Raw genomic sequence first — 24,671 nt, 5'->3', positions numbered from 1 at the left:
AAAATCCTGATAGAAATGCATAAAAATCTGGAATATACATAAAATACAAATGAGGATTGTAATATAGAATGCGATCCTATAAAATTCAAGGGTTTATTTATTTTTTTCTTTAAGTGCTATGATGTGAACCCAAGGCCTCATATATGCTAAGCAAGTGCTCTACCAATGAACTACATCACCAGTCCTTCATCATTTTAAGTTATACATTTTTGTAATGCTTGAATTTGGTTGTAAAGAAATGGTTTTATAATATGAAAATAATTTTTTAACTTAGCACCCCACAAAATAAAAACTAACTTGTGTAGTGCCTTGAAATAAACAAAATGCTTTTACAAATAGAAATTTCATAAATTACATATGTAATGTACACTAACATATTACATGAGTAAAACCCCTTTTTAAATTACTTAAATTATTTTTCATTATAAACTTCTGTTCAGTATACAACTCCAGACTTTCATATCATCAACAGAAAAATAACCTTCCTTCACAACCCCTGCTCCCTACAGGCCTAGCAAACTAGAGAAATTTTATTCTCTTACATACATATAAAGCCATAAAGATAAAAAAAAAAAAAAAAAAGTTCTAAAAAAAAAGACTAGGTGGGGAATTTAATCAGAAACCTTACCTTTTTCAGATCTAATTTAAGCATTATTAATGAGCAAAGCTTCCTAAGAACCTCAAGATAACCATTTCACAGTGCTTCCTGTAATAACCCAAAGGCAGAGCTAAAAGTCAGGCTGGATTTTGAGAATAAAGACTAACCTAACACTTTCAGGAGGAAAAATGATAGCAATGGAAGAAAATTCTAGTTTAAAATAGTCTTTTTGAAAATAAGCCACCACTGGATAACAGGTAATCGTAGTCAAATATTCTGGGTTAAGGAAAAAACGATTTTGTTTTATAAAACAGCATAGATTTCAGGCAGGTGCACACCACATCCCTCCATTCCCCTAATACATTCTCCCTGTCTCTAGCAGTCACTAAATTTGAAATCATAAATTTTCAAAAGGAGTATGTAGACAACACATGAAGCAAGCTGGGCCCAAAGCATTCTCTCCCTCCGCTGTCCCATATCACTGCTTTCCTCCTTTCTGCATAAAAATCTCAAAGATCACAAAGGTTTTTCCAGTCATGTCCAGATATATTTATTTACAATAAATCTCCCTTCAGAAATTAAAAATTCAGCTTAATCTAAGTCAAAACTTTATTGTCTCATTTAATTTCACTCATTCCACTCTACCCCTCTAGGTGTTGGGGGGGAAAAAAAAAAAAAACTAGGTTCCTGCGTAGCAGGAAGAGGGGGTCTGATATGACAAGAACATAGGGATGGAGTACCGCGGAGGTCAAACGCCCAGATGTTGATTCCTTCCAGTTCACTCCAGATGCAGTAACTTCTTAGGCTGCTCTGTCTGGATCAATATGACCTGCAAACCAGATTCAGCCTCTTGTTCCTCTCAAGACAACTATCATACTAACATGGGATAATTCATCTTTGATCCATAAACTCTGATAAGGCAAACCTTCCCCATCGTGCCTTTTTTTCACTCTATTGATACTGGGCTCCAGGCGGTCTTTTGCTTTTTAAGACAGAATTCAGTTCGTCTATGTAAAATCTCTCAAACCTCCTAAAACACATGTCAAACCTGAGACGTTTTCCCAAAGACCTTCCACTTGGATGAAGGAAAAGGGAAATGGCATGAATATACTACTCTCTTCAAGGAAGTTCTCACTATAGGGTTCTCCTCATATCTTGATTTCATATTTTATTTATACAGTCTAAATATGATGGATTTAAATGCAGCAATGCTTGTCTCAGAAAATCCTTTCTCCAAGTCCTGAGGAATCACCATTCCTTTTTTGGGGGGGCGGGGGGCAGGGATTGAACTCAGGGGCACTCAACCACTGAGCCATATCCTCAGCCCTATTTTGTATTTTATTTAGAGACAAGGTCTCATCTCACTAAGTTGCTTAGCACCTTGCTTTTTGCTGAGGCTGGCTTTGAACCCTTGATGCTCCTGTCTCAGCCTCCCAAGCCACTGGGATTACAGGCGTGCACCACCGCACCTGGCTCACCATTCCTTTTAAAAGTAGGTTACAAGTAACCAACTGTTCTCAGATTTGGGGTCTCTGAGTAAATACCAAGAGGACTTCCCATTTTAACATTGTGTTACAGTTCTATTTCCAGGTAAGACACAGCAGGTCACAACAGGCCAACACAGATGGAAAAGAAGAAGAAAACTGTATGAAGACAACAGTGAACAATCCAAGTTTAGTTCAGATGAACTATAACTGAAATGAAAGAAGAGTTTCTGGATGAACAAACAACCGCCTACCATTTCCTCCCCTGTGGTCATTTGCAAATTTTAGGTACAGGCTAAGAATCACAAGAGGTCTGGAAGGAATAAACCCACTGAGGAAAAGAACACAATGGAACCACTGACAATCACATGAGTCTCTCCCTCTTCAAGATGTTTATCAGATTTCAAAGGTAAGGCTATAGAGTCAAACTCAAACTATGAAAAGGGTAATAGTATATTTCCCCAGTGTTTGAGGGATTAGGTGTTAATCTGCCAGGTTTTCAACCAAAATCCAATAAGAGCACTGTTTGCAGAAGAGGCATAAGCCAGTGTTAGACTCAGTCAAATTAAAATGGTAACCCAGCCTCACCCTAATTCAATCCCTGATTAGATTAAGGTGACCAAAAGACTCTTGAAAAAGCATCATTTGCAGCATTTATCATTCCTTTATATGTGAGCTTTATATACTGTATGCAATATACAGCATTCACTCAAACGACATATGAAGAGGAAGGAAAATATAACTGATAATCAAAAGAAGGAACCAATAATAATAGAAGTAGACCAAAAATAATCCAGATTATTACAGTTGACACACAGACTAAACAGTAATTACCACAAATATACTAAAGAAAATTCAGGAAAGTAGACAAAATGGACAGAGAATTAAGAGAGATCTATTTATTATCAGAGAAACAAACTAAAATTGAAAAAAAAAATCTGAAATTAAGGACTTACTAAGTGGATTTGACAGCAGACTGGATAAAGTACAAAGAATCAATACATTCAAAGACAGGTCAACAAATATATGAACCATAAACTTAAAGGTAGGTCAACAGAAAATACCCATATTTAAAGAGGGGGGAAAAAAGGAATTCACAGAACAGAGCAAAAGAGACATTTTAATTTTAGGCCAAGAATACGAGGAAATTTAAAGACTGTAGGATATCCCAAATTAATATTTTACTATTACGTCACCTCTCTACAGTCCACGTATGGTACTACTTCAGGGGCTGTGAATGCTGGTACAATTACTGGTGTTGTCAGTGGCTCATGTCAGACCACAAGGGCCTGGAAATACTTCATTACGAGATGGGAAGGAGTAAACAGCATGGTTAAATGTTGTCCAGAATACAGTCACATAGGAATGGTGTGGGCAAGTTGTAATGGTCCCAGTCAAAGATGGAAACAGATTGAAGATACTGAGAAAACAAAAACTGGTTGTGACTCTTATTTTAGGTAGGTTGAGTTATCTTCCCCAAAGCCAGGGCATTAAATTAACGGAACAAGAAAAGTAAAAACATAACATTTTGAATCAGGTGTTCAAAATTAAAATTGGAGAGATTGTATAATTTGGGTATAAATCAGTAATTTTATAAAGAAACAAAGATCCTAGGCAGGTAGATATTTTTACCAACAAGGTGAGTGAGAAAAATGTTCCTTATAAGAATGTAACATATACACAAAATAGGTTTGAATACCAGGCTCCTGGAGCAGGACCCACCTCAAAGAGCCTAATAACTATAAATGTAGATTCCACATAAAGGTCAAGGGTCTCAAAGTGCCTTTCAAAGGACTCCTGACCTAATCAGAGGTGTTCTCACCACTTACAAAGCATACAGAACATAAAAAATCGGATGCCAAGGTAATAAAAGGTACCCATTACTCAAACCTCAAAGTTCTGATCTGCATTTATGAAGTGTCATTGCTGACTTTGTAAGTAAATGTTCTATATCTGAATAAACCCAATTATGCATAACACAATGCTGCCTGGCAGAAACTTGTTCTAAAGCAAGGTAGACAATACAATTTAATGCCTACAAGTTAACATGCATTCTCTTGGGAAAAATGAAAGGAAAATGAAGACATGAATTATCTATGAATATTTCAAATAGTCTATTCATGGTGACACTGCTTTATAGCTTATAAATGTGATTTGCATTATTTCAATGGACCTAAAAGTAGTACTGTGCAAGTACTCATATAACACTGCCTTGTACATATGAGGAAATGGTAAGTAGTTCAGTCACATCCCTAGGATCTACTCATCAGTACTGAGGAAGCTGACTCAAAGCAGATTTTCAAATTTCAGATTCCAAGCTTCCACCATCATAACTCTCCATATATGTATATTCATTCTCTCTCTCTCTCTCTCTCTCTAACACACACACACACACACACACACACACACACACTCACACCCCACATCTATGCATGAAAGACAGGGAGACAGAATGAACCTCTTTTCAAAATGAAAACTAGCTTAAGAGAATCTGAAGAATATCATAGTTTAAGTTCAAAAAAAATTCTCTGTAACTATTTCTTTTTATCTTGCTAAGTAAAAGGATAAAAATATAAAGTCAGAAATAAAAAAGTTGACTATCTGCATAAAGTTACTATAATCTTGCAGTTTTGAAGTTTAGGAGACACAAAACAACATCCAAATGTCAACGACAGTATTAAAAAGAATCATCCTGGGGGCTGGGGCTGGGGCTCAGTGGTAGCGCACGTTCCTAGTTTGTGTGAGCACTGGGTTTGATTCTCAGCACCACGTATTAAAAAAATAAAGATCTATTAGCAACTAAAAAATATTTTTAAAAAAATCATCCTGGAAGGGCACATGAGACATCAGTAATACTACAAGCTAGCTATGACTGAGAAGAAAAAACTGGGTGACAAGAGAACAGGGATAAGAACAATACTTATTTTCCTACTATATCTTCTGTGGCTGATTTTCCCATCATGTACACACACTATTTTATATTTTTAAGTAAATAATTTTTTTGAAGGCAAAAATACTCATACGTATTTTTTAAAATGACACTAAGAAAATGGAAACAGAATTGTCCTTTAACAGAAAAACTGACTTCAAAGAATATAAGAATTAAAAAGCTTTATCTTAAGTTGACAAAAATCAAAATGCCCCTAATTCTATATAAAAATTTAATTGTGCTGGAATTAAAACAAGACATGCTTTTACATATAAATATTAGGGGAAAACTATAGGCTATCACTTTCTGAGGTGATCCATAAATAACCACTGTTAACAATTTGGCATATTTCTCACTCAAGTTCCATGATTAAGAGTAATATTTTTAGATGTATCTTTATCAAACTAAGAAAATTCCTATTTCTGATTTTTAACATGAATAATGATTAAAACCTTCTAGATTCAAGATCATTATGTTCTAAAATATGAATACAGCACCTTATATTAATAGATTTCTTGCAGTTGAATCAACTTTGAAAGCTGGCAATAAACTTCATCTAGTTATGTTTTTGGTTTTTTCATAAACCACCAAATCACAGCTTCTGACAGTTAAAACTTTTGCATCTATTTATACAAGTGAGATTGGTAGAAATTTTTCTTTTACTATTCTTGTTTAACCGTGGTATTAAATGAATTGGGCTAAGTTTTCCTTATTATTAGTTAAGAAAACTAAGGGTCAGGATTGGGTGAAGAGTTTGTTTGGTAATAATTTGCTATTGCATACAATACTGAAAGAATATCAGAAATCGTCGACCAATATGTCTGATTCCTTAAGATAAAAGATAAAAAGTGTCTACATGCTCAAAGAATCACCTTAGGAAAGCCCCTGTAATAGTTTATGAAAATGATAAACTCTATATTTCTATAATGTACAGTAATTATAAAACTGTATTTAGGCCCCAGAGTAACATGCTTTAAATTTTTATACAACTCCATCCCTAACAAGTTTTGATTTTGCATTATTGTAACTAATATGTTTTGAAAGGCATTTTTTTTTCTTATGTCTGATTCTTTACTAAATATCAACTACCATTCTGATTTTATAAATAAGTTGGCTCCCTTTTCCTCAGTCTTAAAAATACTGAAATGGAAAAGCTTCATGAAACCTTATGTTATTGAGTCCACTGCACCTTACATAGTTAGCTAAGTTCTACCACTGAAATGCTTTGTGTCACCAAACACAATGGCAGGAAGGAAGCAGTAGTGATATATATCTAACTACAGCTTCCAAACCTCCAGAGGCAGCAGAGTAATTAGGTAAGGGGAATGGGGGGAGCTTAAAGTTAATAGCAAGATCTCTGGGCTCTACCTTTAATCCCACCCTAATATTAGTGGGGCAGAGGGCACAAGGGAGGAAACCACTAAAAGAGTATTTAGTACCACTAAACAAGTATTTTAGCTGAAAACACTTGTTATTTTTTAAATCCATTAATTGATTTCTTGTGTTCTTCATCAACTGAATATATTTTTAGACTTATACAATTTTAATGAATTTTATAATCACCTTGTAATTTTAAGTAAATGAGCTTCACCAAATCCATTTTTGTAATCCATTTTAAATAGTTTTGTTTAAACTAAGGTTTGGACTTACCCATAAAAAAAAAATTTTCCCCCTCCCACTACCCATCTTTTTTATATTCTACATATGTAAGAGTTGCCTAAAAGTCATCTAAAAATGTATTCTGTTTAAGAATATTATTTAGTGGTTAAGAAATAAATAATAACTGTTCTATTAAAAAGTTGTAAGACACAGCAATTAACGGGATGGAAAGGAGGAAAAGCAGTTCAATCACCAGAATGCAAGGCCTCCCACATGCCAGGCAAGTTCTCTACCACCGAGTTCCATCCTCAGCCTATTTATTTTGACACAAGGTCTAAGTTGCCTAGGCTGGCTTTGAACTTGTGATTCTCTTGCCTTGGCATCCCAAGAAGCTGGAATTATAGACGTGAATGACTACACCTTAGGGCAAGCTAACAGTTTTTGACAGACTACAATTAACTCTAACAAATCTACATTTTAAAAAACACCAACACACATCAAAGGAGATAAACAAGCTTCTAAATTTCAAAAAAAAAAAAAAAAAGCTTTTTGGTAATGAACAGCCATCACTTCACTTTCATTTATCAGATAAAAGGCTAGAGGGAAAAAAAAAGTCTAATAATAAAGAAGGTATAAAAATATGAAAAGATGGGCTTGGGGCTGAAGCTCAGTGGTAGAGCACTTCCCTTGCACGTGAGGCACTGGGTTCAATCCTCAGCACCACATAAAAATACAGAAAGCTACTGGGTCCATCTACAACTAAAAACTATTTTTAAAAAATATGAAAAGAAATCCCCAGAGCTATAAAAAGAACAGAAAATAAGAAAACTTAATGAACCTAGAGTGATTTCCATAGCATATATACACCTATAGTCACTTGTAACCATCAGGCCACTCACGACCTGCTGTATCTCCTTAAAAAAAGCTCTATTCTCGAGCTCCTCTGTGAAACTCATCACACAATGGCAATACAAGCCTTGGATGAAGATGTGCAAAACCACACTCCATCTCCTTTTGATGAGGTGACAATCCACTTACTGGGCTCCTATCACTTCCCCTTGTGACTGTATCAGAATCCATTTTTTCACTACAGTCTGATGCTGTATTAAATTAATCTGACTTCTGGGCTTTCTGGACCTAAGATTCCAATGACTCCACCCCCACCAATCCCATTCAGATTGAGTGTAAACTTCCTAGCACGCCTGCTGGGATTCCTAACTATCTTTTAGAGTCATCTCTGCCATCTGCTGCTCCTCACTGACATTCTAAGGACACCTGTTTGCTGAGAAACTTTCACCAACTCCCCCTACTTCCACAATTACAGTGACACACTTGAGCCAAAAGGCTTCTCCTGACTAATTCTGCCTCTACACCATATAGATTCAACTCAGGCACAATATTCTCCCAGAAGGCAAGCTTCCCAAGCCTCCTCTGTACATAACTCCCTGAGCATTTTTCTTTTATGACACCTACCAAAACTCAGAAGATTTCTTTTTTAAAGTTTATTTCCCTTACCAGAAGGCAAGCAATTCAAGAGCAAATTTGAGTTTGGTGAGGAAAATGATATCAGTCATGAAGTGGGCATTTAATATGTGAATGGTGAATGACCATCACCTACGCAATGAACACTGAGCAAATACAACCAGATTCATTCTTAGGCAATTCACCATCAAGTCCTGTCAGCTCGGCTTCCAAATTACCTGCCAAATCCATTCATTTAGTGGTAGTACAGCCATGCCAGTCCAGCCTCCACCATCATCCTAATTGCCTGCTTCCATCCACCTCACTACACATATCCCACCCCCAGCATTTATCTCCAGGGATCAGTGATTTTGGTTAAAAAGGAACTGCTAACTGCTGAAATTCTTTAAAAAAAGATTAAAATCTATTAAGAAATTTTTAGTTGCCTTCTCTATTTAGACCAACATCTGAACTCCCTATATGATCAAACTCTTTCCAAGTTTTACACTCCACTTCCTTTTAAAATCTTTAATACAAAAAGCTATTTCCCACAAGAGGGTCTTTACTCAGGCTCTTTCCTCTGCCTAGAAGACTTCCTCAAGGAGCGGCTGCTCCTCAGAGCTCAGCTTACGCACCACCATCCAGCCAAGGCAGTTTTACAATCCCTTAGGCATTCTCTATCATATCACATTGCACATACTGTCTTCTTTGCCCTCATTACCATGTTCAAATTATATTAATTTGTTCACTCGTTTAGTGTGTGTATCTGTCCCCTAGGAGGGAAGGGATGTGTTTTGTTCATTACTGTATCCCCAGTGACTGGAAACAGTGCCTTGCATTCAGCAGACTATCCATAAGCATTTGTAAAACAGAAGAATAAACCAAGACCAATGACTTATATAAGATATACATGAAACAAGTAAAGAAGAAGCAATGGACAGTTAGTCAACCAAACAAGGCAGGAAAATAGTCTACCGTGAGCATCTGCAAGCAGACAGGCTGGTGTTACTGGGATTTATTATCTACAAGCATCAGGAGTATATTTCTCAAAGCTCACTGGAAGCAAGTCAAGTAGAAAAGTTTCACACACTATATGCTCACGCATGACACTGAAAACAATCATTTTAGAAAATTTTATATTTTTGACACACACAAAAAAACTATATAAAGTATTGAAACATTTTTAAAATACCTGCCACTTAATTAAAACAACAACAACAACAACAACTTCTAACAGTGGTACTTATTTGTAAATGATTAAATTTACATTCAAAACCTCAACCTTTTAAGTAATAGGTTTTTCCAATATAAAAGACTTCAAGACGAAGTCTTATTATTACATACAACATTTAAGGAGCTGCCTCATACACTGTTCTTTCTTGGCAGGAATGTTGCAACTCAAGCAAAAACTATATAAAATTCATTTAAAAAGTCAGCAGCCTCCTTTAACTCTTTACTGACTAAAGTTTTGACCAAGGGAGGAGAAAACTATCAGTTATCATTTGCTAGAAATACAAAGAGCTTTGAATCTTTATTCAAATATCCAACCACAGAAATGAGGATATCACACAAATTTAGGCAATGAAAATTTACTACATATCTTAAGTCTTGTATGACTAAACCTCACTGTTCAAGAAAATGATTTGTAAAATAAAGAGACTTCACAAGTAAAATAAAATATGACAGGTTAAAAACAGTCATATTTTAATAATCACTATTTAGAGGTGACTTGACAAAAATTCAGTAACTTGAATGAAAATTCAATAACTTTCCTTCAGGTTCCCAAAAGCAATTTTCAACAAGAGACCATCAAACTTCAGATCTACAACACTTACCTTGGTATGGTAACACATTTAGTATTACAATTTTGAGTGGTGATAGCTTTCTCAAGCTCATCTAATCGTCCTGTTTTCTTTAGCTTCTTCACCAGACTTTTCACTGCTTTCTCACACCACTTTTCTTCCTGTCCATTCTGCTCTCCTCCTCCTGCTCCTCCAGACCCACCAGCAGATTTCTTCCATCCCAGCAGTCTCTTCACCACTGGCGGAGTGAAAGGCAAGATGGACGACATACTCTTACCCAAGGTAGCTCCACACTAGGAAAATAGTCTTGTGAATCTATCCTAGAAAAAGACATTGAAAGGACAATTTCAAGATCAACTTTAAAATCAAGAAATGATTACAATGTATTTTAGCAAACTACAAAGAGATACAAATTCAGATTATTACTTTTCACACAGATTTCCTTAAGTTTTCTTCACTGTCCATGAAAATGTTGTCTTTACTAATTTAAATGAATTGTGGTGACAAACAAGACAATGTTACAAGGACTCAAGTCTCAGGCAAATGTAATTTTGCAAGTAAAACCTATCAGTGCTTTGAACAATTTTATCATTATTATCACTACTTTACTCATAACTCTTAATAATGTCAATTATTAAAAGATGTTCACCAAAAACAAGCCTTTTCACTTTTAGGATTTCAATCTGGTTTTGTTTTTGTTTTTTTAAAATGTTTTTTTAGTTGTCAATGGACCTTTATTTTACTTATATGTGGTGCTGAGAATCGAACCCAGTGCCCCACGCATGCTAGGCAAGTACTCTACCACTGAGCAATAGCCCCAGCCCCTTCAATCTATTTTTAAAGAACTTAACAACATACATTAAAAATGTACAACCCCACTTTCCCCAAAGCTTTAAATTTTCATAAATATTATAAAAAAACCCCTAAAAGTGTAAGAAAAAAATTCATCATGTAATGCATGTGAAATAAATCAAAAGAAAGAAAGGTAGTCTATGAAGAAAAAAAAATCCCTTGATAGGACCTTTAATTCAGTCTCAGTCTTTTCTAATTGGGTTTTTTTATGAATGACCGTAGAATCTATTTTTATAGATTCTACGGTCATTCATAAAAAAATATATTTTGATATATTTACACAAGTGTGGAATATATCTTATTCCAATTAAGATTCCCAGTTTTGTAGATATACACAGTGGTGAGATTCACCGTAGTACACTCATGAGTTATGTCAGATTCATTCCAGAGAGATTTCCAACTTCCTTCTCTTCCCTTCATTCCCCTTGGCCTGATTCACTGAATTTCTATTCTCTCCCTACCCGCTTACTGTGGGTTAGCATCCACATATCAGAGAAAACATTCAACCTTTTATTTTGGGGGATTGGCTTTTTTCACTTAGCATGATAGTCTCCAGATCCATCCATTAACTGGCATATGTCATGAAGTCATTCTTTTTTATGTGTAATATTCCATTGTGTATATATACCACATTTTTTTATCCATTCATCTGTTGATGGGCAACTAGGTTGGTTCCATAACTTAGTTACTGTGAACTGTGCTGCTATGAACATTGATGTGGCTGCATCACTGTAGGATGCTGATTTTAACTCCTTTGGATAGACACTGAGGAGTGGTATAACTAGATCAAATGGTGGTTTCATTCCTAGTTTTTTGAGGCATCTCCATCATACTGCTTTCCAGAGTGACTGCATTAATTTACAGTCCCACCAACAATGTATGAGTATACCCTTCCCCCTACAACCTCACCAACATCTGTTTACTTGTATATAACCGACTTCCTTAACAAGACCCCTAAAGTGCAAGAGGTAAAATCAAAAATCAATAAAAGGGATGGTATCAAACTAAAAAGCTTCATAATAGCAAAGAAACAATCAAGAGCGTGAACAAACAGCCTACAAGATGGGTGAAAATCCTTGCTACCTGTACCTCAGTCTTTTTATAACATATATTTTCATTTTCATCTAACTAACAATGTACAAAGTGATTAAAGTCAAATATAGTTTGACATCACAAATATAGTTTCTCTTTACATCAAAGTGAATTCTTTAAAATCTTTCAGCTTTCACTCTACTTTTGATATTACATTTAAGTAACAGTCTTAAAATATCAAGTTTAGGTATTATCTAGTGATTTTCCTATAAAAAATAACTTAGCTCCCTTATACCACGTTCCTTTCTCCTATCATGAAAACAATTATCTTACAAATGTAATTATATAATCATGCATATAATATTGTAACTTGATATCATACAACTTTTTTCTCCATAATTAACTCATTTTGTTTTCTATACACCTACCACAAATTCTTCCCACTCTTCCAGTCCCTCAAATTTTCCAGTCATAATGCATCAAAAATTGACTAGCTTTCTTATATTCACATAGCCCTCTCTCACACTTAGAGTCCTATATCTTCCCACTGCAAACTGAACTGACAGTCCTCTGACCTGTGGTATTACTGTTCTAGGAACTTCCTTCACCTCTCTCAGGGCCGAAATCCCCCTCCCCTCTTTCTTTGGGATTGAAAACAAGGGCACTTAACTATGAGCCACTCCCCAGCCCTTTTTAATTTATTATTTTTTTTTATTTTGAGACAGGGTCTTCTTAAGTTGCTTAGGGCCTAAGTTGCTGAGGCTGGCTTTGAACTGTGATCCTCCTGCCTCAGCCTCCCAAGTCACTGGGATTACAGACATGGGCCACCACAATAGTCTTGAAGCTTCTATTTATTTTCTTTTATTGGGGGGGTGGGCAGGAGGGGCGAGGGAGAGTAGGGGAGGCAGTGATTGAACTCAGGGACACTTAACCATGGAGCCATATCCCCAGCCCTATTTTGTATTTTATTTAGAGACAGGGTCTTACTGAGTTGCTTAGCACCTCACTTTTGCTTTGCGGAGGATGGCTGTGAATTCTCGATCCTCCTGCCTCAAGCCTCTCCAGCCTCTGGGATTACAGGCATGCGCCACGACACCTGGCAAAGCTCCTATTTCTTAATACCTCATCTTCATCTTTCTTGGTTCACGGACTATACTTTTTTAACTGAGTATGTCATTCCTGAAAAAGATGTATGGAAGTTAAAATAATGTAAAAGTCTTTAAAAAGACTATGCTGGGGGCTGTGGCTCAGTAGTAGAGTGCTTGCCTAGCATGTGTGAGGCACTGGGTTCAATTCTCAGAACAACATGTGAACAAATAAAATAAAGGTCCATCAATAACTAAAAAAATTATTTTAAAAAAGAGACTATGTTGGAAATCATTTTTACACATAATATTATATACTTTTTCAAACAGCACTGCTTCTCTCTCTTATTAAAATGGTTAAAATGTGGTTCTATCATAATTTTATTAAACAAAGCAAATCTCAGATACCGTCATTTTACCTCTGTATAAATAGTACCCATCTACTAAGAATTTCTTCCCTAATCATTATCATTGCCTGGAATCATCTATAACCCCAAATTTGCCTGTTTCAAAACTTTTATTTTACAATTGGTTGGAGTAAGAATCCAAAATGAAACCCACAAAGTACTAAACCACAGGGAATGAATAATAATAACCCCTCTGCAGGGGATGGTCAAGAACAGTGAAGAAGATTACCGTGATTAAAGTACACATGATAACCTAAGAGAATGTAATGTAATGCCAATTACAGGTACACAAAGAAACAACTCAATTTTTTGTTTCTTTTCTGAAACAGCATCTCAATATTTCCCAGACTGGCCTCAAACCTCCTGGGCCCAAGTAGTCCTCCTGCCTCAGACTCCCAAGCTGCTGGAACAAAAGACATGAACCACCACACCTGGTAAATACCTAACTTTTGCCACAGGCATCAGAAAACATTTCCCAGATGACTGATGAGACACCTGAACTTCCTTTAAGTCTGCTTGGCCATTTATTCATTCCTTTTTAAACTCAACAAATTTTTATTTTGCACATTTATTATGCCTGTATTTACCTATTTGTTCCCAAATCTGCTATGTGTTTTTTACCTATACTTTTGTGCTATGGGCTGGGAAGAATGCAAGGAAGAGAAGTCCTTTATGGCAAAAAAACTGGCCCAGCAAGGATGGGGGAGAAAGGGCAGAAGAGATCAACCTTCAGAGAATGATAATAAACAAAAGGAAAGAACAGATACTGGGAAAATAAAATTACCTAATGTGGAAGAAAAAGTTAAAAACTGCAGATTCTTGCTTGAACAAAAGTTTAAATGAAAATACAACTGAGGGACTCGGGTTGTTGCTCAGAGGTAGAGTGCCCACCTAGTATACATGAGGAGCTGGGTTCGATCCTCAGCACCACATAAATATAGATATCGTGTCAATCTAAAACCAAGAAATAAATTAAAAAAAAAAAAATACAACTGAACAAGATACAAATGCTAGAACACTAAATTTAATTTTAGTTAAACTAAGTTTGGTGTACCAATGAAACTTCCTGATAGTTATGCCCAATAAGCAAGTAGAAACAAAGATCTCAAGATCTAACAGCTAAGCGGTAACACAGAGAGTGTTCAGGGAAAGTTACACTCAGGAAAAAATAATATGTATGAAGGAGTTATCAACCAGATGGTAGAAGCTGTAAGTGATTAGAGAGAAACAAAGGTGTCAGAAGTTCAAGGGACAATTTGGCTAACACATCAGGATCACACAACTCTTCAGTACCAATGCTAGGATTTGAATCAAACAGTATGATGTCAGAGGAATAAGTTCTTAATCACCATGATATTCTGCACTGCTCATTATATGTAGATAATGAATGTAGAGACCTAAAAATAACCACCATGAAAGCTTAAGGTCCTTACAAAGTTAACAAGGCCAGTTGCACCTGACAATAAGTCCATTAGACAGGATCAAAATGATTCACTAGCTCTAACCCCGTTTTCGGCTAAATTATCTACAAATTTAAAATCTGCTCAGTACTTACCACCTATAAGACAACTCAACTCATAGTAGCCACCTTTCAAAGGACTCAACAAACCTTAAGGACAGTGTCTCTTACTATTGATTGGTTAAGACTTGACTACTCAATACTCCTGCTTTAGTCTCCCTATCCCATATTACTGATAGAAAATTGTTCATAAATTCCTTGCATTAATTAATGACTACAGGATCTATAGACATGTATCCTTTATCATTCCTAATATTTGAAAATTTTATTCTCTCCCCCGATTTCTTCCCTTCTAATCAGTATTGCTAGTTTATTATCAATTACACTAATAACACTTTTTTTAGCTTTGTTATTTTTTATGGTAGGATTATTTTCTATTCATTAATTTCTGCTTATCTTCATTATTCCCTTACTTCTACTGTCTTTAAGTTTGTTGTGCTATTCTTTTTCTATAAACTTTAAGAAAGCATTTTCTTTTCTACTGCATAAATTTAAGGCTACATATTTTTCTAGTATTATATACTTTCTTCAAAGAACACAATTATTAAAATTCAATGAAACTTGTTGAGGTTTTGTTAATGATCCATGATACTGTAAATTCTGGTACTATGTCCACTACAAGAGTAAAGAGTATTAATTCATCATTAACTCTTCTAGTGTTCTACATTACGATTACATCAAGTCTATCGACCACAATGTATATATCTTCTATGTACCTGCTTCTTGTATCAACTTTTGAGAAATATACTCAAAATTCTCACAAATACATCATTGTGTACTTGTCTGTTTCTCCTTCTAATGCAGTCAAAAAAATTACTTCGGTTTATAGATGTTCAAACTGTTATTGGATACAGATTTAGGATTGTGGTAACTCTCTGATAAATCAACACCCTAATGTTATAAAATGTGATTTTCTTTAATGACTACTGCTTCTAGTATTAGATCTTGCCTAATTTGTATAACTACAACTTCTTTCCTTCAGTTAGCATTTCAATGGTTTATCTTTTCCTACTACTTTCTCTTAACCTTTCCGAGTACTTAAAAGATGTGCCTCTCATAAAAAGCAACAGTTGGTGTGTTGCTATTTGTTAAGTCTGGTAATTTTTGCCATTTACTTGGAATATTTAGCCTATTTGCATTTTATTTAAGTTCTAATTTGATTGTATGTTTAATGATGCATTTTTCTAGTCTTCTTTTGAATTTATCAAAATTATTCATATTATTCAATCTCTCTATTCTCTTATTACACATTCTTCTTTTAGTGGTTACTTTTGATTAATTTCTTTATTCATCCTTCACTTTTTGCAATCTCACGCATATATTTTTATTATTTCCTCTATAATGCTAGAATCATAGAATACTGCTAGGTTATAGTATTGTTATGAACACCACCTCTGGTTGGCTTCTGTTATTGGGTGAGGTTCTGCAGAACTTTCATCTCAAAGAATAGCAGCAGGTCCTTATCTTCTTACCACTTAGATACAAGACTTTTGGTTTAGATGTTCAGTTTCTTTGTCTAAGCAGCTTCAGAATTTGACAGGGATTTTGAGGGGGAAGAAAGTAGTGGGTAAGATGAAAATCATTAGTGTGTATTTACCTCTTTCTCAAGGGTTTCCAATTCTCACCTATTGCTCTCAAGGTCCCTCCCATAGCGAATCTTTATCTCAAAAGTCAAAGGACTAAAAGAAATCTCAATTTTCTTTTCTGAGATTTGATTCATCTTTTCTGCACAGTTGAACTATTGAATTCAGCAACTATATTTCAAGGTTTTCCCTTTTTTTAAAGGTCCGTCACATTTCAATTTACTACTTAAGCCCCAGGTTCCAGCCCAAAGGCCCCCTTCATCCTGTGTCCATAAAAAAAGAATGCAGAATTTTACTTACTTTAATCATTTTTATTTCCAGTTTTCTATCTTTAAATGCTTACTTTTTGTAAATTACATGGCTTTTCTAGCTGTTTTATTAAGAATCTTGAACTACAAAGAATTACTGCAATCTATCTAGAAAAATTCCTTAATTTTATTTCAATGGTAAATATTCCACATGAGGAATCTACAAGTTCAAATAATTTAACATGCATGAGTTTAATTTTGAAGTTAAAGATAAAACCACTTACTACTTGAAGACAATATTGGAGAATTAAGATTTAAAAATCTAACTCTTGAGAAATACTATAGAAAACGACTAGAGTGAAAAAACAAAAATTGTATCAGGTACATATTATCAGAGTATATATTTTAAAATATTCCAAAGAGTGGAGTTTCACTCCTCTGATCAGGATGTAAAGAAAATTACAACAGATTGTCACTTTCATTCTAACAACCAAAACCAGCCTGATATGTCACAAAATCTTGGTTTCTTTGAACCATCAAACAGCTAAGGAGGCAAAGTAATCTGAATGGAACTAAATTCTATGACACCTCGACAGAAGAGAGGCCCATGAATGGTCTCTTTCCTGGTGAACTGACTAAAAAGAGGAATAACCTTTCCACAGAGAGCAAGGAACAACCAGTCTACACTGTAATGAATTTTGGCGGCAACATGTACACTGACACATTAGAATTCCAAGATCTCAAAGAGCAAACTTCATCTACCCCTTCACTCCCACAGGCCGTCACTAAGTGCTTGCCAAAGTATGCCAAAGGTTGAAGAACAGGGCTAGAAAGCTGCAGGAGCTCCTTTTTAAAGCTTAAGGTCCCCCAAAATGTAAGGAATCTGCCCTCTGGAGAAGAAAGAGAGAAATCAATCCAATAAACTCCTCACATTCAACTCTCAAAGGTTGAGGTAGGCCAGTACAGAAAGGAGAAAAAAACCTCACCCAGATACCCTGAATTTTGAACTGCCAAACCCTTGGGAAGGTATTACTTGTAGAAAAATACCTCACTAGTCATGATAGCTTGCCTGAAAAAGACCAAGTAACAGACAGCTGGAATACAAAGCAAGCAATTCTCCCATAGTCCAGAAAGCTGGTGGCTCAGAAACTGAGTAACCAAACCAAAAAAAAAAAAAAAAAAAGGTTTTAAAAATCACACACAGACAGCAAACCTTGCAGAAAATAAAGTCTTCTCAAACTAAATTTAACTAAAGTTGCAACAAAGGCCAAAACGAGTTCAACTACACACCTTATCCACTTAGCCCATGTTCTATCAGACTAACCTGAGAAACACAGGGCTATTTTCTAGAGGTAATATTTACTTTAATCGCTGCTGTTTTTATATAAATGTTCAACATTCAATGAAAAATTATAACATAGGAAGTAATAAACATAGTCAAAAATGAAATTATTAATACACTCAGATCAGAGAAGGCACAGATGTGGGAATTATCAGACACAGACTTTAAGATAACTATAATAAAAGCACTAAAAGATTCAATGAAAGTGATGGACAACATGCACAGCGAAAGAGAATTTCGTCACAGACAGTAAAGCTATAATATAAGTCCACAGGAAAATGCTAGAAATGAAAAATATAGTATAAGAAATTAAAGATTTCATTAAGTAGGTTTAACTATTGAAAGAAATGAGCAGTGAACTTGAAAATAGAACAAATTAAGGTATTTAAGTTGAAGTACAAAGAGGAAAAAAAAATGACTGGGAAAAATTCAGAATATCCAGGATCAAATGTCAACTGGGTTTATGTGACCATTTGTCTCAATTTGAGATATGGATTTAATGTAATCCTTATCAAAATCCCAACAAAGGTTTTTCTTTTTTTAAGGAAAAAAATTCAAAAGTTAAAAAACAATCTAGAATAAATAACTAAACCCATCTTGAAAAAGGAAAAGGAAACTGGAAGACCTATACACCATATTCTTAAGACTTACTATAAAGCCTTAATAATAAGAAGTATAAGTGACATAAGAAAAAAGGACATTATAAGAACTAAAAAATATATATATTTTTTCAACCATTCTCCATTAAGAAAATAAGTCAGTCTGTTCTTCAACAACTTTTCAATAATATGTAAAATCATAAGCCTTAACCACTCTCTCATGCCATCATCAGAAAAAGAAAATTTTTAAATTTTATTTATTTATTTATAGTATTGGAGATTGAACGCAGAAGTGCTCTACCACCAAGCTATATCCCCAGTCTTTTTTTTGGGGGGGCGGGGAGGCAGGGGGGGGACAAGGTCTTATTTAGTTGCTCAGGGTCTCACTAAATTGCTAAGGCTGGCCTCAAATTTACAATCCTCCAGCCTCAACCTCCTAAGCCGCTGCCATTATAGGCATGCACCACCATGCCCAGCTAGGAAAATGCAAATTAAAACCACAATGCAGGTCTGGGGTTATGGCTCAGTGGTAGAGCACTTGCCTAGCATGCATGAGGCACTGGGTTTGATCCCCAGCACCACATTTAAAAAAAAAAAAAAAACTAAACTAACCGCAATGCAATACTATTTCACACAATCTAGATTAGTTTAAAAATTTTATGATACTGTCTAATATCAATAAGGATGTGGACTTTATTACTATCTTACTACTATAACAAATTAACAAAAACTTGGTACCTTAAGACAACACATAGACTGGGGCTGTACATATCTCAATAGTAGAGCGCTTACCTCATACATGGGAGGTACTAGGTTCGATCCTCAGAACCACATAAAAATAAATGCATAAAAAGATACTGTGTCCATTTACAACTAAATACACACACACACACACAACACAAATTTACCAAAATTAGTCTCAATGGACTAAAATCAAGGTGTCAGCAGGGCCAGTTCCTTCTGGAAGGTCCGAGGGGAACGTTCACTTAGTTTATTCCTGCCCTCTTTAGCTTTGAGTGGCTGCCTGCTTTCCTTGACCTGTGTTCCATTCCATATCCTCTTCTGTCATCAAATTTCCCTCCACTCCCTTCTAATAAGGACACTTGTGATTACACTTAGGGCCTGTCCAGTTGATCTCCAGATCTCAAGATCCTTAATAAGATTCAGTTTCTGGGAACTAGGACCGGGATATCTTTGGGCACTATTATTTAGCCTACCACATGGAACAACTAGAAAACTGATAGAAATTAAATAATATAATGCCTTTAATGGAAAACTGACAAGTTCCTAAAATACTGAACATACATCTACCTATATCACAATTTCACTGCTAGATACATGTTCAAGAAAAAATTAAAACATGTTCACAACGAGAGACCTATACAAAATGTTCAAAGTGGGCCCAGTACACCTTTAATCCCAACAGCTCAGGAGGGTAAGGGAGGCTGAGGAAGGAGGATCCACAGATTCAAAGCCAGCCTCAGCATCTTTTATCTCAAAATAAAAAATAAACAGCACCTTTTATCTCAAAATAAAAACTAAAAAGGGCTGGGGACGTGGCTCAGAGTTAAACACCTCTGGGTTCAATCCCTGGTACCTCCAAAAAAAACCAGAATGTTCAAAGTGGCCACAATCATAATAATCCCAAACTAGAAATATGCAAAACAGCAAGAAAACAAAACAAAAAAGGTATATTCATACAAAGGAATACTACTTAGAAACAAAATGAATGAGCTACTTATATACTGTACAACATTAATGAATCTCACAAATATCATGGCTAGCCATGATATATATATATATATATATATATATATATATATATATATATATATATTTATGACTTAATGGGCAAAACTATTCCAATGAAGAAGTCAAAATGACTGTCTCACAGGGACTGGGAAAGGTATTGGAAATATGTGAACACAGGCTGAAGTACTTTTCTGATGGAACCTTTCTGGAGTGTTAACACTGTCCTCTACCCTGCTTTGAGAGGTAGTCATAAGTGAGTTATTAAAATTCATAGAAGTCAATATTTAAAGTTTGTGCATTTCATCAGATATAAATTACAATTTAAAAAATGAAAAAGAAATCTGGAAAAATAAATGAAAAAGTTCCTAAATAAAGTTAAATAGATTACTTAACAATTTCTCAAAACCTTCAATATGCCAATGCATACTAAAAACTTCAAAGGGAAGGAGGCTGAAATTTTCTCAAAGATGTAAACCTGGCCAGGCTCAATGGTGCACACCTGTAATCCCAGTGCCTCAGGAGGCTGGGAGAGGAGGACTGCAAGTTCAAAGCCAGTCTCAGCAACTTAGTAAAACCCTGTCTCTAAATAAAATATAAAAAATGGGGGGATGTAGCTCAGTAGTTAAGTGCCCCTGGGCTCAATCCCCAGTGCGGAAAAACAAAATTTAAAACCCCAAACATGTAAGCCTAGAGGCATCTGCCCACAACATGTAGGTAGGCTCTGCAAACACATGGAAGCAAAATTTTGCTGGGAGAGAGGTACTGATTTGAAGACAAAATCTGAGAACCCAAATGACAACCAATAATAAACTTAACTGAACCATGACAGTGTAGTTGCTGTTAACAGTTATGCATTTATTTTAAAAAGTGTTAAGTATGCTATCAAAAAAAAGGACTGAACTCTCAAAGACCATTCTTAAAGTCTTACAACTGAAGATACTCAGTCCTTGGAGTAATTTGCTAGAAAACAATGGTCAGTATCTAATTAATAATCATACTCGCTCCCCTCCAAAGGGAAAAATAATCAACGGTTCCTCCAACTCAATTCAGGAGACAACCCCCAAAGGTTTCCCAAAAGAGGTAATATTATGCCCAGTTTCATCAACTTGGCTGAAGGCCCCATTTTCAAGACATAAGAAATACATATAACAATCCTGTACTGGCAGCACTGAGTATCCTGCTATAGTCAGACACTGAAAATATGAAAGAACTTTAAGAAATACAGCAGAAATGGTGAGCAAGTAAGGTTCGCTCAGTTAGGGAATGTTAAGTCAATTAAAGGAGCAATAATGAGAAACTGACAGGAGCCTCTTACAGTAGTCTAATGGTAGACTCTATCGTAAAGCACACAATAAGCACTTAAGTATATAAAGCTTCAACTTGACAAAACAAAGCCACACACAACTCCATCAGACACATGTGATAATCTACTAGCAGGCAGCTAAAGGTACACCTAGATACCTTTGGCCCCTGATGAATTTCTACTCAATGCCACAAAGTATGCTCTAAGGAAGCCAACAATACAACACCATGTGATAGTCCTATCCTAGTACAGAGAACATGACTAATTCAACCTTTGGAAGAGAGAAGTATCACTAAAGTAGCAGTAGAGCAGAAGTCTGAAGAGAAAGATAACACAGGAGGCAAAAAGTTCGGCATATTTTCTAAGGACAGGAAACATTTTAGGAGGTACAAAAATGTCAGATTGTCACTAGAACAGAATACAGGAAGCACTGTGGTAGAGATGAGGGAGAAATAAGGCCAGTACAGATTTAAATGCCAAAAACAGAAGTTAGCGCTCTTGATAGGAATATTGTTATTTCAGAGATAATTCACACATCTTATTGACCAAATGGATGTGGCAGTTTAGGGAGAAGAACTCAGGCATCTGATGCAGCTACCTACTGTAACTGAGCAATATAGAATGGGTCATTAGTCACCATGTGGACCATGGACAGAGGAACAAAACTAAAGGCGAAGGCTCTAGGGTTAGTTTTGTACAAGCTTTTATCTAGGGGGCTGTGTCCATCCCATGGCTAGAAGGCATGAACTACAACAGACTCAGGAAAAGACGCTAGTCAGTGCAAAGAGGGTGCCCAAGTCAGACAGAGGCAACTGAATCTTGAAGAAAAGCAGAGCAGCCAGCCTGGGCTTTGTTTCTCAGACTGTTCTGGCCTGTTCCCTGCTCCATGTCAACTTTATCCTTAGAATTGATACTCTTGGGGAGCTAGTGTGAGTGATCTCTGCTTCTTGTGAAAAACTGATAGAAAGCAAAATATAAAAAGAATCCACCTAAAAGTGCCTATATTTTTGGTTCAATTATTCCAGCCACAAGAATTTAACCTAACAAAATGAATGAAAATTAAATGTTTGTATCATCAATAAAAATAAAGGGACTCCCAGCATCAGAAAGAATTTAATTTCTGATATACTTTTGTTTGAAGAAATGGTTCTTAGAAGTCGAGTCACATTTTTAGGGATCTAAAACTTTTCTATTAAACCTTTAAAAATTTTCTTCATGGAAATGAAAAAAGTTTAAGCTTACACTAGATCATCTGAATGACCACATGACCCACCACACCATGTGATTTCAATGTACTATGTCTTAACATCAGTTTTAACCAATTTGGAACTAAGTAAACACATAGTTTAGATTCTTAAATTTTCCTATCTTAGTAATCATTGCTGCTTTACATCCAATTATCTCTAGACAATTTATAAATTATCATAAAATAACTTGTCAATAAAGCTAATACTTTTCAACTGCTATGAACATTCATTTTAAATAAGAATTATATTTAGCCAATGTTTAAAATGTAAATAGACTGGATGTAGGTTGACAAGGAAGAGCAAACAATATGTTGAAGACAAATGGAATAAGAAAATTAGATTTATATTAAAAGTAAATTGTTACAAAAATGTGAACGAGTCATTAATAGAAGATACAGTTTTCCTGCAATAGTGTGGCAGGAAAACTCACTTGAGTTATTTTTTTTCAACTTCTGCAGTAACGAAGTTCAGATGCTAATTATTTCTACTTCCAGCAATAAATGACTTATATAATGCAGGTTTCAAAAGAACAGGAAGACTTTAATCTTTACTGCTGAATCAGAAAGCTTATCAAACAACACCTTAGTAAAACTGGGATTCTCAGATTACTCACTGGAAAGTTTCATTTAGGTAAGAGGTCTCACTATACTGATTTTCTAAAGCCTTCAAGTTATTAACAACTTTTAACAGTTTCATATATAGTTTTCTCTTCATGTTTTATTAAACAGTTTTGTACATGCTTTTATCCAGGAGGATAAAACAGTTTTTTAAACAGTTCATATTCTTTGCAGTCTTCAACTGTGGTACTTTTGATACCACAACACTGAATATGTTATAAAAACTCTTCAAATTCTTAGAATGATTTTCCATTTTCTGGTGTTTTTTGTAATACTGAAATTTATATTTTAATTTAAATGTTTTATGATACCACTTTGATTTTAAATAGGAACAAAATCCCATTTTGACCCCCAATGTAGCAATAAACATTTATTCCTCTAGTATAAAGGTCCAGTAAACAAACTCACTGCAATGTCCCAAGCACCAAGGGGGGGTAGGTTACTATTCTTTTTTTTTTTTTTTTTTTAATATTTATTTTTTAGTTGTAGTTGTCAATACCTTTATTTATTTGTTTTTATGTGGTGCTGAGGATCAAACCCAGGGCCTTGCAGTGTGCTAGATGAGCGCTCTACCACTGAGCCACAAACCCAGTCTAGGTTACTATTCTTGACAAATAACTCTGAGGCACAAAGGATACTTTGACTTTATAAAGAGAATTCACTCTAGATATTATTGTTCACATGTAGATTTCTTGTATGACATTTGGTTTTCAGAAATAAACGGTGATCTAACCAAATCCCATAAGAATAGCCTATTTTACTAGCACTGTTAATAAAGGTTACTTGCAATAATGAATAGTCATTTCTGTCACTTATCAAATCCCTATTAAATAAAGGTCTGATTGTGGGCTTTCTGTTCTGTTCATTGATGTACTCACACTTAACACCAGTATCACAGAATTTTAATTAGTACTGCTTTCTAGTTAGCCTTAACATATGTCAGAGTGAGCCCCCCTCAGTTTTCAAAATATGTATTATTGGTTAAGTTTAGCAAGTTAAGTGCCCTCCCCCCCAAAAATCTATAGAACTTTCATTGGAAATGCCATTAATTTACATTAATTTGTAGAGAACTAAATATTTGTGACATCTAACATTTATATTACAAAAAAGTGATGTGTCCATTTATTTTGGACTTAATATTAATTAATTATATAACTTTTCCATGAAGTTCTCACACACCTGGTTAAATCTATTTCTCCAGGAACCTTTGTA

The 24,671-nt window shown here is 35.2% G+C and overlaps 1 protein-coding gene across 7 annotated transcripts in view; it reads right to left on the bottom strand.

Annotated features, from left to right (window-relative positions):
• The window catches only part of Smad2 (SMAD family member 2), an 88,048-nt gene that overhangs the window by 48,891 nt on the left and 14,486 nt on the right, over positions 1 to 24,671 (bottom strand). For all 7 annotated transcript variants that reach the window (XM_076837340.2, XM_076837341.2, XM_076837339.2 and 4 more), the window contains one exon: positions 9,907 to 10,193. In XM_076837340.2, coding sequence (XP_076693455.1) covers positions 9,907 to 10,142 — 236 coding nt within the window. In that variant the 5' untranslated portion in view covers positions 10,143 to 10,193. The remainder of the gene's footprint in view (positions 1 to 9,906; positions 10,194 to 24,671) is intronic.

The sequence above is a fragment of the Callospermophilus lateralis genome, chromosome 17, assembly GCF_048772815.1.
Source record: "Callospermophilus lateralis isolate mCalLat2 chromosome 17, mCalLat2.hap1, whole genome shotgun sequence".
Lineage (NCBI taxonomy): Eukaryota > Metazoa > Chordata > Mammalia > Rodentia > Sciuridae > Callospermophilus > Callospermophilus lateralis.
This window is presented reverse-complemented; position numbering and strand designations above follow the sequence as displayed.